Source organism: Miscanthus floridulus, chromosome 11 (genome assembly GCF_019320115.1).
Source record: "Miscanthus floridulus cultivar M001 chromosome 11, ASM1932011v1, whole genome shotgun sequence".
NCBI classification, from domain to species: domain Eukaryota; kingdom Viridiplantae; phylum Streptophyta; class Magnoliopsida; order Poales; family Poaceae; genus Miscanthus; species Miscanthus floridulus.
In genome coordinates this window covers 65,973,392-65,991,363 of record NC_089590.1, presented here as the reverse complement: position 1 = coordinate 65,991,363, position 17,972 = coordinate 65,973,392, and the positions used below count along the sequence as shown (strand labels likewise).

Sequence of the window (17,972 nt, the reverse complement as noted above, 5' to 3'; positions counted from 1 at the left end):
TTGTATCTATATATTCTACTTTCATCTACTATATTAATTACGAGAGACGGACTGGGAAAAATTTTAACCGCCGACAACATGTTTTATAAAAAAAAGAACCAGGCTCAAACTAGCATTATGCCATCATCAAAAGCCTCACCAGCGACCACCGCGGCAGCCCGGCCCGCCAGAATTCGGACTGGGGGCCTGCAGCACTGCACATTCGTTCGTCGCGGTCACGGTGTGTCGAGTGTCGACCAGCCGTCCCCATTGCCGGATCCCTCCAAGATCCCAAATCCCAATCATCAATCAACGCCAGGCGCCCAGGCCAACCTACCCGCAACGATCCCAAGAGCGTACGCTTCTCTCGGCGCCGTCCTCGTTCCCTGCCCCCGCCCCGCTCCCCGAACCCGACCGTCCCCCCTCACCGCCGGCGAAGAAGATGCACCTGTGGCCATCGCTCCGGATCCGCGACTCGTTCAAGCACGGCTACCTCCAGAAGCTGGAGCTCAACCTCGGCAACATGAAGCGCGCGCAGCGGCAGCACCAGGAGCGGCAGGGCGAGGGCCAGGAGGACCAGGACGGCCAGCCCAGCGGCGGCGGGAAGGCGCCGCTGCTCGAGGACCGCTCGCCGTCGGGGTCCGTGCTGTCCGGCGCGCTCGAGCTCGCCTGGGATGCCGTCTTGCTCCTCACCTGCTGCTGCTGTTGCTTCTGCTGCGGAGGTATGCACCTGTTTCTAGTTTACTCGATGAATACTATTTTGTCATCTTATTGTCAAAAGAGCTTGCCATTTCTCCTGGAATCGCTAAGTTTTACACACAACGTTTTTATAATTAAGCTTTACACTTAATAAAACTACAGCTGCAGAACAAAACATTGTTGACTATAATCCTTAAGAAAGTGTCTACCCGTTTTTCATGTAGTATAAATGATTCCATCACTTGGGAAACAAATTTCTAAACTAGTATATGACAGTTTGCATTGAAATCACCATTCTTCTAGCATCCCTTGAAGAGAAATGTTCAATTCTGTTCCCCAGACATGAACAAAATGGATCTCAGATTTGGAGAAAGCCCAGAGGGCAGCTTGGCCACTAGGCCGCTTGATTGAAACTGAAAATTACAAGACTTGGGATACAAGATGGTCTGCCACTGCTTATATAGCAAAGTGGACAGCCACCTACTCTAGCATATTCCACTACATAAAGTAGATACCAAACTTGGGTGCTAAGACACCTGAAACTACCTAGATAGTGAATAGTAACAGCAGAAAGTAAGATACAAGTAGCTAGGCTTAACTATCAATCTCCCCCTAAGCCTAGTGCTGAGTGATCTGCTTCAGACCAATTCTCCTCCTCATCTCCTGGAACTTGGTCTTGCCCAGCGACTTGGTGAGTATGTCTGCAAGCTGATCAGTAGTGGCGATGTGGTTTGCCTTGATGCTCCCTTCCTCCAAGCAGTCCCTGATGAAATGATACTTGATCCGAATGTACTTGCTCCTGTCATGGAAGACCGATTTCTTGGCCAGAGCTAGAGCGGACTTGTTGTCCACCTTCAACTCCACCACATCAACCTTTCTGCCAAGAAGCTCCCCGAGCAACCTGAAGAGCCACAGAGCTTGTGTTGTTGCAGTGGTGGTGGCGATGTACTCTGCCTCGCAGCTTGACAACGCCACAACCTTCTACTTGATGGACTGCCAGCTGACCAAGCAGTCACCCAGAAAGAACATAGTTCCACTGGTGCTCTTGCTTGTGTCGATGTCGCCGGCGAGGTCACTGTCGCAGTAGCCGACGAAGCGCGCCGTGCCGGGAGCCCTCTTGTAGTGCAGACCGTAGTCCAGGGTCCCAGCCACATAGCGAAGAACACGCTTCACGGTCTGCAGGTGCTCCATCGTGGGCCGCTCCATGAACCGGCTCACGTACCCGACCGCGAACGCCAAGTCCGGTCGGGTGTGCACCAGGTACCGGAGGTTGCCGACGAGTCGCCGGTAGTGCGTGGAGTCCACCTCCTCCGTCGTGCTGTGACGGCTGAGCCTGAGCTGCTCCTCCATTGGCGTGTGGGCCGGATTGCAACCGGCCATCTCGCCGAGCTCGAGGATCCACTTGGCGTAGTGAGCTTGGCGGAGGGTGATGCCACTGGCATCCTGGCGCACCTCGATGCCAAGGTAGAAGCAGAGGAGGCCGAGGTCGCTCATGTCGAACTTCTCATTCATCTGCGCCTTGAACTTCACCACTTCTTTTTCCTCGGCGCCGGTGATGATCAAATCGTCGACGTAGACGCCGACAAGAAGGACAGTGCGCCCTTTGCCCCGCCGGTACACCGCCGTCTTGTGCGCGCTCTGTTGGAAGCCCATCGCCTTGAGTGTGGCATCCAATTTCGTGTTCCAGGCACACGGCGCCTGTCACAGGCCGTAGAGGGCCTTGCGCAGGCGGTACACCTTGTCTTCCCTCCCGGCGACGGCGAAGCCAGGCGGCTGACGCATGTACACCTCTTCCTTGAGGTCGCTGTTGAGGAATGCGGACTTCACGTCCATGTGGTGCACTCGCCATCCTTCTTGGGCTGCCAGCGCGAGGAAGACATAGACCGACTCCATGCGCGCCACCGGGGCGAACGCGTCGTCGTAGTTGATGCCTTGCTGGACAAACCCGCACGCCACTAGCCTCGCCTTATGCTTGGTCACCGCCCCCTTCTCGTCCTTCTTCAACTTGAAGACCCACTTCAGGGTGATTGGGCGATGATTAGAAGGCAGATCGACGAGCTCCCATGTCTTGTTCCTCTCCACAGATTGGAGCTCCTGCTTCGTTGCCGCTTGCCAAGATGGGTCGTCTTGCGCCTCAGCATAGGTAGTTGGCTCGCCGGCGTGAGTCAGGTGTAGCTGGGCGAAGAGGCGTGGCGCCAGCCCTGGTGGAGTCCCGTCGCCGATGATGTTTGTCACCGTGCGATAGCGAAGAGGCTCGTCGTCATAGAACGCGTCCAGATGATCCTCGTCGTCCTCCAGCGGCGTGGCGAGCTCGACCGGAGGTTGATCAGCAGGCGGCGGTGCGGCAGTGGGGGAAGCAGGTGATGCCGCAGCCGATGGCGCCGTTGGTGAAGCCGGCTGGAGCGGAGGTGGAGTGGCAGCTGTCGTCGTCGCACTCCCGAGCTCCCTCGAAGCTGGTGACGGTGAGCGCGGCGGAGCTGGGGATGTCGATGGAGACGCACCTTGTACTCCCTTAGCTCCTCCACTCCACAGGTACTCGACGGTGAATTCTTCCACCGCCGATGCCGAGCTCTGTCCAACCTTGGTCCAGTCCCAACCGCGGCCTTCGTCGAAGACGACGTCGTTTGTCACACGCACGCGCTGGGTCTCCGGGTCGAGGACGCGGTACGCCTTGGCGCCCTTAGCATACCCGATGAAGACACCAGGTCGGCTGCGATCGTCCAGCTTCTTCACCTGATTCAGCTCCTTGGCGAAGCAGAGGTAGCCGAATGTGCGCAGGTGAGCGGCCGCCGGCTTCCTTACATGCCACGCCTCGTACGGGGTCTTGCCCTGCAAGCTCTTCGTCGGCGACCGGTTTAGCAGATGGACTACAGTCACCACCGCCTCTCCCTAGTACTTGGTCGGCATGCCCCACTGCTTCAGCATTGCCCGCGCCGTGGCCACCACCGTCTGGTTCCTTCTCTCCACGACCCCGTTCTGCTGCGGCGAGTAAGGGGCACTGAAGTGGCGCTGGATGCCTTCATTCGCGCAGTAGACGGCGAACTTTGCACGGTGAACTCCCGGCCGTTGTCGGTACGCCTTGGCGCCGTGGCGGACCTTGACCAGAAGCCGTCCGCGCTGATCCCAACTCCTCAACACACCCTTGTCGATCTCCACCTTTGAGCCGCCTTCATCTAGCTGGCCGAGGCTCATGATCGAATTGCGGAGCGCCGGGATGTAGTAGACGCCGTGAAGCACCCGGTGCTCGCCAGTCTTCGCCTCGAAGATGATGGAGCCGACGCCATGAATCTCCACCTTTGACTCATCGCCGAACTTCACTGTGCCTCTGGCTTTGCAGTCGAGGTTGGTGAACAGCTCGCGACGGCCTGTCATGTGGTGGGTGGTGCCGCTGTCGAGGTACCAACCGTCGAGCTTGTCCTCGCCGGAGCCGGTGTTGAGGAAGACACGGGCTCACGGCTCCTCGATGTCGAGGTCGATGGCGGACTCGATGCAGAAGGTCGAAGCTTGCGCCTTGCCGCGGCTCCCTTCTGCATCCAGCTCCAGGAACCCGTGCGCGAGAAACAGAGCAGCCTCCTCCTTTGCTTCTGCGACGTTCGCCGCGCCGCCGCGCTCGCGCCGGGGATGGGGGGCAATCCCTGGCCCAGTGTCCGGCGCGGTTGTAGTTGAGGCAGGTGTCATCGCGGTTCGCCTTGCGTTCGCCGCCGGCGGCGCCTGCCTTGTCCGCTTGTGCTTTGCCGCCATCGCGATCTCCCTTGGGCTTGTTCTTCTTGCCGCCACGGGGACGCCGCCGCCGATCCTTGGATGATCCGGCGCCTTCCTCTTTCTTCTTCTCGAAGGCACGCCACTGCTCAGCAGTGTACAGCAGCTTGCCCCCGACGGCGCTCAGCTCGGAATCCGGCGCCTGCTCGCGGTCCTGCACCGCCTTGAGCCTCCCGGTGACATCCTCGACGGTGAGCTGCTGGCGTCTCGATCGATATGACGATCTGTGCGTACTTCTTCGGCATGCAGCGGAGAAACTTCTCCACCGCGCGCTCCTCCGTGGGGTCGGTGTCGCCGTTGCGCGCCATCTGCTCCATCAGGTTGGTCAGCCGCACGGCGAAGTCCTCGACTTGCTCATCGGGCTGAAAGGCGAGGCCTTCCCACTCCCCTCGGAGGCGCTGCAGCGTTAGCCGACGTACGCGATCTCCATCGACGCGTGCCGCGACGATCGACTCCCACGCCAGCTTCGCCGTGGCCTTGTTGGCGTTGGAAGCGCCAAGCTCGGTGGGGATGGCGGCGCACAGCGCCTCCAACGCCCGCCGATCGTCGTCGTAGTCGACGCCGCCGACGTGGACCGCCTCCCATTGCCATCGAGCCTGCATCTTGACCTTCATCAGCAAGCTCCACTCATGGTAATTCCCCTTGGTGAGCATAGTTGCTAGGCGTCCCTGCTCCGGTATCGCGGTAGACCGTCTGCAACACCGTGGAGCGCCTGCGGCGACCACGCCACCGCTCTGGTGACGGCGACTGGCGGCGGCGCCCGATCAGACTGTGCGACCTTCCTCCCACTGGCTCTGGCTCCTCCCACTCCATCTCAGCGCGCAGCGCTGCGGCTGCAGCCACCGCGGCCTGGGCCGCAGTCGCTGCCTCTGCGGCAGCAAGGCGCGTCGCACGGTCGTCGGCTCCTGCTCCGGTTCCTCGGCCAACGGCACCGCGGGCTCTAGCGATTTGGCTGGCGGTGGACATGGCTCTGCTCACTCAAGAACACAAGTCTCTGATACCAATTGTTGCCCAGACATGAACAAAATGGATCTCAGATTTGGGGAAAGCCCAGAGGGCAGCTTGGCCACTAGGCCGCTTGGATTGAAATTGAAAATTACAAGACTTGGGATACAAGATGGTCTGTCACTGCTTATATAGCAAAGTAGACAGCCACCTACTCTAGCATATTCCACTACATAAAGTAGATACGAAACTTGGGTGCTAAGACACCTGAAACTACCTAGACAATGAATAGTAACAGCAGAAAGTAAGATACAAGCAGCTAGGCTTAACTATCAAATTCATCATCTTCAAATTGTAAATTTAGGTTCCAAATTTAACAATCCTCATTTCATACCCAAGTGGCCAAGTAGAACTTCAATAACCTGAATTTCTAATTTGTAATTTTGTATTAGCACCTTTTGTATCTGTAAACTAGCCACTGGAATAGTCAACAAAATTTCAATGCACTAATTTCATTATAAAATTAATTTGGCCTTTGCAGAAACTTCAAAATGGCTACTGGTCTGCTATTCTTAGAACTATATTTTTTTTCTTCTAAAGAAAGCAAAAGAATACAAAGAGGAGGAAATACGCAGGGTAGAGACTTGAGAGGTTGGAGACAGATTTCAATAGGTGATTGTTCGATGAAAAAATGGGTAAGAAGGATTGCAGACTTGTTACTTGACGACCTTACTAATATGAAGGTTAGAGAGGAGACATTAAATGGGTAGGAAATGGGAGCCATTATGTGCTTTGGGTTGGTTTGTGTTCAGCTCATGCTCAGGTACAGGTCTGTCATATGGATGAGATTAGGGTGATATTGGAATGGCTTTGATGTCTCATTTCTTTTATGTGGTGCAGCATCGATTTCCTGATCCATTAAACTTGGTTCATGTTTTTTTAGTGAGCCCAGGGATTGGGAGTGCTTCTAAGTTTATGTTTACAGGGTATGTTGAGCATATGCCGCTCCAACTCCCCTTAGCTGAGTTTCAGGATATGACTCTATGCCTCACAGTCACAGACAAGAGTTTCCAATAGCAGCAATAAGCTAAATATTTTGACACCCTTAATTAGAGCATCTCCAAAAGCTCCTTAAAACAACTTCGTTAATTCATTTTTTTGGAAAAAAAGGAAAAAGGGCCCTCCAACAGTTTTGTAAAACAACTCCCTAAAGATAAGCACTTGGTAAATCTCCCCCTCAACTTGCAGATATGCGAGTGCCTTCCGCGCTTGCTATTTGCCCGGGTGCCCCTCCCCCACAGTTGCCCCTCCTCCACGGTTGCCCCTGCCCCCTCCTGCCCAGATTTCCCCCTCCCGCTCGGTTTTCAAAGTTTAGGAACCTACCTATTAGTGGCTTTTGCTTCTGTCACAGCTTGTAGATTATTCGCAGTCTTATATTTTTGTTCAATTCACTATAGTTCTTGCAAGTCTTGCTAACTACTGGTACTCCTGAATCCTTGTTGAACAAATTCACACTAGAGAAGCACAGTACTCGTTAAGCTTTCTAATAAAGCCGGGTGAAAGCCTTTGATCTAAAAAAGCACAGTATTTTAACCAGCAGGATTTAGTTCAACATTGTATTAGATTTTAGTCTGGCAGAAAGGTTTGATATTTGAAACTCATGAATTTGTTTCCAGTTTTATGGCCCTCCGTTAATATGTTTATTTGGTTAGTCTATTATGTGGACACCAACAGTGTCATTTCTTTACCAAATTAATATTTCAAAATGAACTTCTTGAAGGTGAAATTTTAGAATTGAAATTTAGGGTCACTAATTTTATGATTTGGTTAGGTTATTTTGACTCATTGGCTGTTTCAAACTTTTTTCATTTCTCTTGGGGAATTCCTTGGTCAAATTACATCTAGAGAATTGAAAGAATCAGCTAAACTGAACATAGTATATCTTGATTGTTTGTTCCTCTGGGTGTAAAGAATTCATGTAGATGTAGCCTCTGTTAAAAAAAAAAAAACTCTCTCTCTAAACCCTGGTGTGCAATGAAGTATCTAGTCTTCTCTATGCCTGTAGATATTGTCTCTAAGATTTCTGAAAGGTGTACCTTGATGTGGATCCACTGGAATGGATTGTAGCAGTATATAACCTGAAAGTAAGACACTGAAGGAGCTCAATGGCTAGAGCTAGCATAAATTTGTTCTAATTTTTTATATGCCAAGGTTCTGTCCTATACAAAGTGGTAGTGGTGACTGGTGGTGGCTGATGATGGAGGATGATAATTACGCACCTCTGGGAGTGTCTTATAAGTGTAAAAAATGCCTCAACTTCAACGCCAACCTACCTTTCTCCTGGTATACAGGGAAGTACTAAATTTGTGATTAAACCTTTTAATATTTTTCTGTGCTTTGTTTGTCACACAAGTAGATAACTACTGCTATCGATGGTGTCACTCACCTTGCAGTTTATTTTTTTCACGCAAGTAATAAGATTTTAGACATTTTCTGTTTTCCATATCAGCATGTTCTCTCTCTATAACAATAGTCAGCCTGTTCGCTTGCTCGTAAACGATCGTAAATTTCCAGCCGGGAACAGTGTTTTTCTCTCACACCAAACCAGCCAGCAGTAAATAATCCACGATACGATACGGCTTCCCGAACAGGCTGAGTGTCAAACGCCTTGTATTCCCCATGCCAATGGTACCAGTGACTGGTTCTAACTTTACCTTTTATTGATTAATGTATCAGCTTGTAGCGATGAGGAGGATCACCCAACTGCCCGCTGAGAAGGGCCTTCAGGGGCCTGATAATTTATCAGATCAGGAAAACCAGAGAATTTGTCGGCATAATGAATTGCAGTCAAATAGTTCAAATAGTTTCGGTCAGCATTGTATATATGATTTCCTATTAATCCTTATGCGGCCCATAGATGTCGCTGATAAACGGAAAGCCCATAGATGTCGCTGAGAAACGGAAAAAGATCCTTAATTTTTTGTTGGAAATCCGTTGTGTAGGCATTTTCGGGCGTGTAATCAGTTCGTATCTGTATTTTGTGTTCAGGATAATCTGTGCCATTGCTGTTTCTCACCGACACATTGGCGTTTGGTCCAGGTGATGCTAGCACCGCATGAATGCCGAGGGGGGTGTTTGGTTCTTTAGTCGCTTCTAAAATTTATGTCACATTAAATATTTAGATACTAATAAAGAGTATTAAATATAGATTAATTATAAAATCAATTACATAGATGGAGGCTAATTTACGAGATGATTTTTTAAGCCTAATTAATCTATCATTAACATATGTTTACTGTAGCACGACGTTGTCAAATCATGGACTAATTAGGCTTAAAAGATTTGTCTCGCAAATTAGTTGCAAGTTGTGTAATTAGTTTTGTAATTAGTCTATATTTAATATTCTATGCATATGTCTAAACATTTGACGTAGAAACCAAACACTACTCCCTCGGTTTACAAATATTTTAGGCAGGGTTTGAGTTAACTTTTAAAACTTTGATAACAAATAACTTTACGCTCCTTTTGGATTCCTAGAATTGAATTATTTTAATAATCATAATTTAAACATATATTAATTAAGCTAATATGGTTGTATATGGATTATATTTGTAAATTAGTGTTGGTTATACGAGAGATATACTTATGTGTTGTATTTTTATCGTAGGGGGGCAAGTTGAAGAGCGTGTTATAAGTTGTAAAGTAAAAGTATAGAATGGTGATCTATAAAATTAATTTTTATCTCGCAACCTATAAATTTTAGATAGGCTTATATGTGAACTTTAGAAAGTGGTGGAATGTCAAATTTCAAAGTAAATAGCCTAATTTATTAAATAGATTTCAATTCTTCTAAATGAAAAGATCCAAACGGCCCTTAAAGTATTTAATTTAGTAACTTGAAGATCATTTGCATAGATTTTTGTTGAAAAGTGTTTCATGTAAGCATAAAATTTGTTAGGATGTTCATTTATATTCTAATAGAAATAGTGATCAAAACTATATTTTAGATACCATGTCATTGTCCATAACCGCAAGTATTTGCAAACTGGAGGGAGTAATTTGAGCGAGGGCGTTTTTACATTTGTCTTGATCTTGTTTCATCTCATAGTTATCTAACTTAAAATCTGTTTAGCTGCGGTTTCTTGCCTTTCTAAAATCTGTTTACCTGCGATTTCGCGTTTCATTGGTTTGTGCCAGGAGCCGAGGAGCCAAGTCTGAAGTGTCTCCTCCGGCTCTCCGCTGTTCGCTCCGTTCCGCTCGGGCCGCCCCCAAACCGCACGTCCGCTGTCCGCAGCCGGCTCCTCCCGCCCTCCGTGTACACGACGACGTCGTGCCCGCAGAATTCCATGCGTGCGCGGGACAGTCTCGCCAATCGCCATCACTGAGCACGCAGTGTCGATCTGCGCCGGCCTACGTCCGTCGTGCGCGATGGACGCCTTCTTCAGCGGCCTCGACTCCCGGCTGCGGGTGGCGGTGAAGGTGGCGGACTCCATCATGGTGGGGCTGGTGAACGCCGCCATGGAGGACGCCTACAAGAAGAGCCTCTGGAAGGACGGCGACCTGGAGCGCCTCTTCCAGAAGCTCCGCTTCGCCGAGCTCGCCATCATGCAGCTCGAGTGGTGCCTCCGCTTCGTGCGGGGGGAGATGGAGGCCGACGGCGGTGCCGACGACGGCCACGAGCAGATGCTAGACGACCTCCTCGAGACGCGGGACCAGATCCAGGCCCGCCTCGACGAGGCCGAACTCGCCGTCGCCCAGGCAGACTGCGACTACATGCGCCGGAAGCGCGATGATCTCGACCCGTCGCGCCGCTGCCGGGAGACGCCGTCCGCAGTCGATCGCCTCGGTGCCGAGGTGGAGGTCGGTGCGTTCGCGGAGCTCCGGGGGTCGGTGGGCCGGAAGATGACGAGGATGAGGGCCAGGCTGGAGGACGCAAGCTCCGAGCTGGCGGCGCTCATGCAGAAGGTCAGCGGCGAGGCGTCGCCGATGGCGAGGCTGCAGGACCCCGGCCACGAGGGCGACGGTGTCAAGGGCGTCTCGGGATTCTACAGCATGGCGCAGCTGCTTATGGAGTTCCAGGAGATGGTCCTGGACGCCGGCGTCGTCAGAGACAGCGTCGCATCTGCGTTCGATGCCATGGAGAGGTCGGTCTCTGCGCAGCGGGAAGCCATGGAGGAGCAGCGGTGGCTCATGGATGCAGAGAAGGAGATGTACCGTGCCGTCGTTGAGGGTTTTCTCCGGGAGATCAACGTGGAATCAACTAAATGCGATCGTTCTGAGGGAGAAGGATGTCCGACACCTACACTGCATCATAGCAGAGGTGCTAATGAGAATAGCTCTGACGAATTCCAATCTCTGAAGGATGAAACTAGCCAGCTGCACTCAGCAAGGCTTATCCCGGCAGAGAAGTCAGAGAGCAGCAGACTATATTATAATTCAGAAGAGCATCGTATCTCCCAAGAGGAAGCTGAAAGGCTAACAGAAAGAACGATTGATTCAGAAATCAGATGTGAACTGCAGCATGTGTTATACTCAGCAGTATTCAGAGACCTATTAAGGAAGCTTTCGGTTCAGGCATATGATGCACAAGAGCTTACAGAACAAAGAGATGAAATGGAAATCAGAAGTAATCTACAGTATGAGATACATAGTATCATGTTCCAAGACTTGGTGAAGAACCTAGGTGTTGAATCCGTTGATCATCTTATCAAGACTTCCATCGAAGATGAGGTGCATACAGCTCTTCTTGCCAAGACTATGAATGCTTGGAAGATCACTACTGAAATGGTTCAGAGTGAGAGACTTATCAAGGAAGAGATGGACTGCATTATTTTTGGAGGTTTCATAAATGATTTGGTAAATGGTCAAAATTTAAGTGTGGTCAAATCTCAACACCAAAATAGACCAAGTGATAATCTGGGAAGATTTGGTATGATTGACTACACCAAGCAGTTAGAGAAGGTTAATATACAAGTCAATGTAACTACTGAAGATGAAGGTGTAGGCTCTTATCAACATCGAGTACTTGTGGATCAAGAAGTTTTAGGTATAATTGATAATTGTGACAGGCAAAATCCAAGAGGAAGTGATAAGAAAGCTGAAGCATCAACAGGCAGAGATGATGCTTGTGATTCAGGTAATTGCAATTTTGAGGAAGGATTGGATGATCGCAGGAAGCGGCAAACAGAAGAGATAGCTATAGGTTTGTGCATGCCTTCTGAAGGAGTGAATCAAGAAATGTGCATTCCATTGACAAACGTATATGAAATATTCATGGACTTTGAGACTATTGCGTGTGGAAAAATAGGAAGAGCTGTGCTGAGGTTTGTAAGTCTTCATCCTATACTTCCTTATGAACGCAATAGGAAGTTGAAACAGAAATTGATTTAGTAGTTCAGATTCGGATACAGACATGCAGTTCAGAAAGGTGTGAGAGAGGTGGCACTATTTAACTAACCTATGATCAATGGATCATTGCACAGATTGAGAGACTTGGACAAACAATTGTCAAACCTGATTGAACAAGTGAACTCTGTTAAAACAAGTGAGCTTATTTACCGGAGGGCTTTCACTAGGAGATGTTGCGACCTCCAAACAGCAGAAGCAGAGGTTAGAAACCATGATTATTTCTCTGTATGCTGTCCATAAAGTCATACTGTGTCTTCAGAAAAAAGGGCTTTGCTACTGCCTCATGCATGGCCAAAAGCACTGAAATTAATATAAAGACAAAAGGAGTTAACCTTTTTATTGCCATGAACCATAGGTGGATCTTCTTGGCGATGAAGTGGAGCTGCTTCTTGGACTTCTCAGTAAGACATACCGAGCTCTGGAGCATTACTCACCAGTTCTTCAACACTATGTGGGGGTAATTTTCTAATTTCACCGAGTTAAAAGGCTTTGGTAAGTTTAACATGTGCAGTGTTAATGTGTTATGTCATCTTGGAACAAAATTTGTTAAAAGCTAATGCAGCTACAGAACCAACATTTTATGTTCCCCACGTGTCATCTTGATAACTGAGCTTTAACAAGCATACATTTCTACAAAACCTCTCGGCATTTTCAATTCATTTCTTTCTTAATTTGTTGGCGTGGAGTGATGCAGAATTAGCCATACGTTTGCCTTTCCAGATCAGGGAGATGATGAACCTGCTTGGGAAGGAGCTTGCTGTGAGGCTGAGTCATTAGGTTCGGTAACACTCCTTCTGCCCTGAATTTTTTTAGCACAGTATCCAATTAAATCATTTTAGATTTAATTAAATTTATAAAACAAATTATCAATATTTATAATACCAAATAAGTTGTATTAGGTTGACATTAAATATAGAGTTAAATACACTGTCGGCCCTTTAACTTATGCGCCTGTGCCACTTAGGTCCACGAACTTACAAAATCGAAATCTGCCTCATTGAACTTGTTTAGTCATGCACCGGAGGTCCATACCCCTTCAGTGGACGTTGACTGGGATAAATTTTTACAAAAACCACCCTGTGTGGTATCTTACTACCTCCAGCACTCCACCCACGCCGGCGTCCACGCGTTGCTCCAAGGCTGGCCCGCTGTGCCGCCGCCGCACCCACATACCAGCCCATCGTATGGCTTGGCGCGACAAGGGTGGTGCTCGGCGAGGTCATGGCCGTGTGGATCGCGGTGCCGTGGTCGTCGGTGAAAGACGGAGATGCCGTGGTGGTCCAGACAGCGGGGCCTGGCAGAACGACACGGCGAGGATGGCCTATCGGTGGTGCGGACTCCTTGCTCGGACGAGGACCTCAGCCACGAGTGCTTCGTCGACGTCGTCTGGGGCTATATCCTGTAGCTGCTAGCCTTTGCGGACACGGGCACCGAGAAACTGTACCGCACGCTCGGCATGTACAAGGTGCAGGTGCTCTCTGACGTGCAATCGGGGCTGGAGGCGCTCTTCTCCGACGACGTCGTGCGCCACCGAGAGGTCTCGAGCACCGTCCAACAGCTGGGCTCCACCGTGGCCCACACGATTGAGGAGTTCAGCCCGTCCATGGCGAAGCGTCGCGGAAGCCCATCCACGGCGGCGAGATCCACCCCATGACCCACGTCCTCAACTACTGCGGCCTCCTCGCCGACTGCCGCGGCATCATGGATGCGGTCCTCGGCGACGTCGACCTCGACGACACACCGCCGCCTCGACACCGTCCGAGCACTACATCTGCGAGCTGCTCACGCTGCTGCTGCGCAACATCGACGACAAGTCACGGCAGCGGCAGCAGCGGCGCCCAGGGACCGCAACAGCCTTAACGGCAGCGGCGTCGCGGTGGCACCCAGGGATAATGGTGGTGGGCTGACGTCGAGCGGTCGTGGTGGCGGGGCTGGCGTCGAGCGGCCATGACGGTGGAGTGCGTGCTCGCTGCCTCGTTCCTGTTCGGCGGCACGACCGGATCCAACACCGTAATGCGGCACGAGAGGCGCGAATTAGGACTTGTCATCGGCAGTGGCCACCTCGTCAACCAGCTCGGGGCCTTCGGCACAATGGCCACCGAGCAGGACGGGTTCGGGCCCCGCGGGTCATCATCCACCACCATCCACCACGCCTACGAGGCTCATGAAGATGGCCGATGAAGGCGGCCATGGAGCTGAGGAGGCTAGGGCGTGCACGCAGCCACGCACGCGCTCCTCAGCGTCCTACCGCTGCCCATGGGACGCATGGTGTGGGCCGCCTCCGGGTGATGTTGACAGGGGATCCTGCTACTGTACGACAAGCACCCCGGCGACATTGCCCTGGCGTCGCAGGTGGCGCTCCCCTTCGGCGGGCTACTAGTTGCAGCGGCGAACAACGGTCCCTCGCAGACGAGCAAGCCATAGTTGGCTACAAGCTCCGCTGCTCCATCCTGGAGAAGGCCAGCTCACTCGCGGTTGCACCACAAGCAAGCTCCCTGACGCTCGCCTTGCGCACTCGAGCCACCGCTGCTCGGACGCTCTACGCGCAGCCGCCGGCCGTGCCTCGCCACACACGCGTCGCGCCCCCCGATGTAGATGCGGCCAACCCATCACCGTCGCCTCCGGCCCCCGCACACCCACGTCCCTGGACATCCTACTCCTCCCTACTGACGCCAAGACGCTGGCTGTCCGCGCACTCGATGGCGGCCACGGACGGCGCCAGGAGGTCCTGGGCGTGCGAGTCTGCCTTGCCACCACTGCCTGGGTGTGCACTTGCGGGCGGGGACGCGGGGGTGTGGGCGGCGAATCGGCAATGGGGAGGCATGCTCGGACGGAGGTGGAGGCCGACTCGGGCGACGCCGGCACCGCGGGCCGAGGAAAGGAGCGCTAGGGATAGAAGATGACTAGATAGATATAGATAGGGTGGTTTTTGTAAAATTTTAACCTAGTCATCGTCCTCTGAAGGTGGTATGGACCTAAGTGGCACACTTTGACAAGTTTAGGGAGGCAGATTTCGATTTCGAGAGTTCGTAGATCTAAGTGGCACAGAGCTACAAGTTTAAGGGTCGTTAGTGTATTTACCTCTTAAATATATTTTCCTAGTATAACTATTTGGTATCCTAAACGTTGGTGTTTTTCTCTATGAATTTGGTCCCAAAAAAATATATTAAAGACAGTTAAAACTTTTTTTTTTAGGACGGAGGGACTACATGATATAGGATACTATGCAGTTAGGACCTACTCCCTCCTTATCAAAATAATTACACTTTTAGGATTCAAAATTTGTCCCATAGTAAGAGTGAGTATCTTTTCAGCTTGTGAACCACCTTGATGCTAGTAACTTTTACTACTTTCTCTATTTTTAAAGTGCAATCATTACTTGTTGGTATTACTTTTGATAAGCATATATGAAATTTTATAGTAGCATTGGTCTTTCCCCGCGTCCTAGAAGTGCATTTATTTCGGGACTTTTAGGCTTCCTTTGGAACAAAGGATTTTTTTTCTGTCTGGTATGTTTTTGTGTCAAAATGAATTGATTATCGTGAAATTTCTGTATTTCTATAAAATTTCTAAGTTCCAAATAAGTTATTAATATTTTCCTTTTCCAAATCTGAGAGAAATGTGCCTAAAGGTTGAACAGAAGGTACCAAAAATGTAATGATACTTTACTCTGCAAATTTCAAACTAAAAACACTTTTTTTTTAACATGAACTAAAGACACGTAGACGTGCCATTCTCCATTTCGGACACTTCTGGAAGTTTCCAGCGGTTACCCACCGGCTCCCACGGCACCGCAGAAACACGGCGCGGATTCTTTTCACCTGCCGTTTCTCCTCTCCACCGCCATCGTAGTTCCTTAGTAGCTCCGTTTCCAAGAGTAGCTATGGAGCTCAATCTGCCGCCGCAACCGGCCCCGCCACTCACAGACCTCACCGCCGCCATCCACCGAGCCGCGGCGGCCGCGGCCGCGCTCTCAGCCCCCGCGCCCTCCTCCCATGCCGCCGCCGCGGTGTCCGCCCTCCGCGACGCCCACGCCGCCATCGGTTCCTTCCTCTCCCGCCTCGACGCATCGTCCGGCGATGATCAGCCCATGGCGGACAGCGGCGAGGAGCTGGAGGAGAATGGAGAGGGGGCGCAGATGGTCGGGGTGGTGGAGGAGGGGCTCCGGGACTGCGGCCTGCAGGGGAGCAAGCGGCGGAAGCGTCCTGTGCCGCCTTCATGGCCCCTAGGGCGCCGCTCGAGCAGCAGTTCCGAAGCGGCGGCAGCCGCCGCGGCGCCGGTGCTGGACGTCGAGGGGCGGCGGCGCGCGGCCATGGATCTCTTGCTGCAGTTCCATGCGTGATGCGGGAAGGAAGGTGAGTGATATCGTGTTTTGATTCGGTAACGGGAACTTAGTTGTCTGCGTCAGCATTAAATGTAGAAATCGTGAAAATGGTTTGGAATTTCTGGGTATTTTTTTTACTAGATAGATATCGTTCATGGTTAGTTGGAGCTGGACAGTTAGTGGTGTCGATATGATAAGAGCTATGGCGAGAAAACGATGAGTGTACTCAAAATTCACCAACTTCCAATGCTCCCTCATGTGCAAAGTAGGTTGTGCAAGTTACACTGGATTGAAACACACATCTTTATGGTGCTACTAAAATTTTGGTTGGCGCTAAATTTACATTAGCCAAATTGGAGCTTGATCTCTGAAATCTAAGAACTGCACGGCTGCTAGCATTATATGGCAAGTAGTTGCTAACACACCTCGACGACTTTGTCCAAAGTTTAGTAAAACCTAGAAGCAAGAAATGCATATTTGGCTGTTGTGAAAGTAGATGAGCTTTGTCTGTATTAAACGAGTGACAAAGTTAAAGGAGTTAGCAGGTAGTAGGTTGTACTAGGGTATGTTTGGATCCTACCAAAATTAGTGTGCTACTCGTAACTCTTTTAGCACTTGCTAGCAACATCCATCTGTTAATTCTTGCTAGTAGCTAGCACACCTATTAGTATGTGGCCTATTTAGATACAGGTCTACTAATTTTTAGTTGCTAGCTATTAGCAACATGGATCCAAACAGGGCCTACGTGGTGAGTCCTCCATGTTGCTAATAGCAACTAAAAATTAGTAGTATGAATCCAAACAGGCTATCTACTAAGAGGTATGCTAACTACTAAAAAAATAGCAAGGTCAATGTTGCTAGTAAGTGCTAAGAGTTAGGATGCTAATTTCAACATGATCCAAATAGAGCTAGTAAAGTAGTGTGCTGACAGGGAAATCTTTGGAGATCATAGTAAACATTTTTTGAGGAAAGATCATAGTAAACATTGAATCACATATGCAGGGGCATATGTTCTGGCTAATATTTGTGGATTCGTGTTGCTACGGACATTCTTTATCTAAATTTTTCCCATGCTTGTGTCAGCAACCTATGCAATATTCATAGGCTATAGCATGCTACATTACAGAATACAGAGTTCTTAGATGTTGGTGCTAAATAAATCTTTCCTGTTTATGAGCTCATCTGTTAAGCGATAGATAACATTGTGTCTACATGTTCCTCTAGCACGATTACTGGGGTCTCGGAAGTGGGTATTTGCAAATCGCCCTGTTCGCTTGGCTTATAAGCCGTACTTTTTCAGCCAACGAACAATATTTTTCTCTCACAACAAATCAGCCAACAGTACTTTCAGTCATGGCTTATCAGCTTTCCAAGTTGGATAACCACATCCGTCAGTACTTAGCTGAAGATATGCTAATGATATTCATTTCCTAGGGCAGCTAGTAACACTTTCCTGTTGTTTCCTACTAATGCTAATTTGCTCCAGTGAATTTCAGGAATGGGTTTACAAGCCCCATAGAACAAATCACAACAGTGCGGGAGCACGTTTTGGATGTCCTCCACATAGATGCAGACAATCAAAAGAAACAGAAGATAGGGAATGTTAGCCCAGAGTGAGACAGATAAGGGTTGGTAGTAGTAAATCCTTGCTCTCAGTTCAGCTGTACTGCTTTCTTTTTGGTAGTAGTAAATATACCTGTACGAGTAGACTGACGGTTGCTTTCTCAACATTTTATATCGTTGTAATTGCAATTGGTGTTGCACAATAATGTCCAGCAAAAACTCGTTCACGGGTAGCATGTTGATAAGTTTCGATTCATCATCTTCTGATTTCTGAATTCTGAATTCGAGTGGACAT

General features: G+C 50.0%; 1 protein-coding gene and 1 pseudogene across 2 annotated transcripts; both read left to right on the top strand.

Annotated features, from left to right (window-relative positions):
• The first annotated feature begins 579 nt into the window (after positions 1–579).
• On the top strand, positions 580–17,736 carry LOC136491049 (uncharacterized). 2 transcript variants are annotated; one of them, XM_066487255.1, is made up of 6 exons: positions 580–701; positions 9,580–11,705; positions 11,865–11,991; positions 12,146–12,247; positions 12,511–12,567; positions 17,601–17,736. In XM_066487255.1, the coding sequence occupies exons 2-5, from the start codon at positions 9,811–9,813 to the stop codon at positions 12,565–12,567; spliced, it is 2,181 nt and encodes a 726-aa protein (XP_066343352.1). In that variant the 5' UTR covers positions 580–701; positions 9,580–9,810; the 3' UTR covers positions 17,601–17,736. The 2 variants fall into 2 exon arrangements, with proteins under 2 accessions (XP_066343352.1, XP_066343353.1); XM_066487256.1 differs by lacking the exon at positions 17,601–17,736 and adding an exon at positions 15,508–15,652.
• LOC136491065 (uncharacterized) lies at positions 15,563–17,937 on the top strand (annotated as a pseudogene).
• Positions 17,938–17,972: the final 35 nt, after the last annotated feature.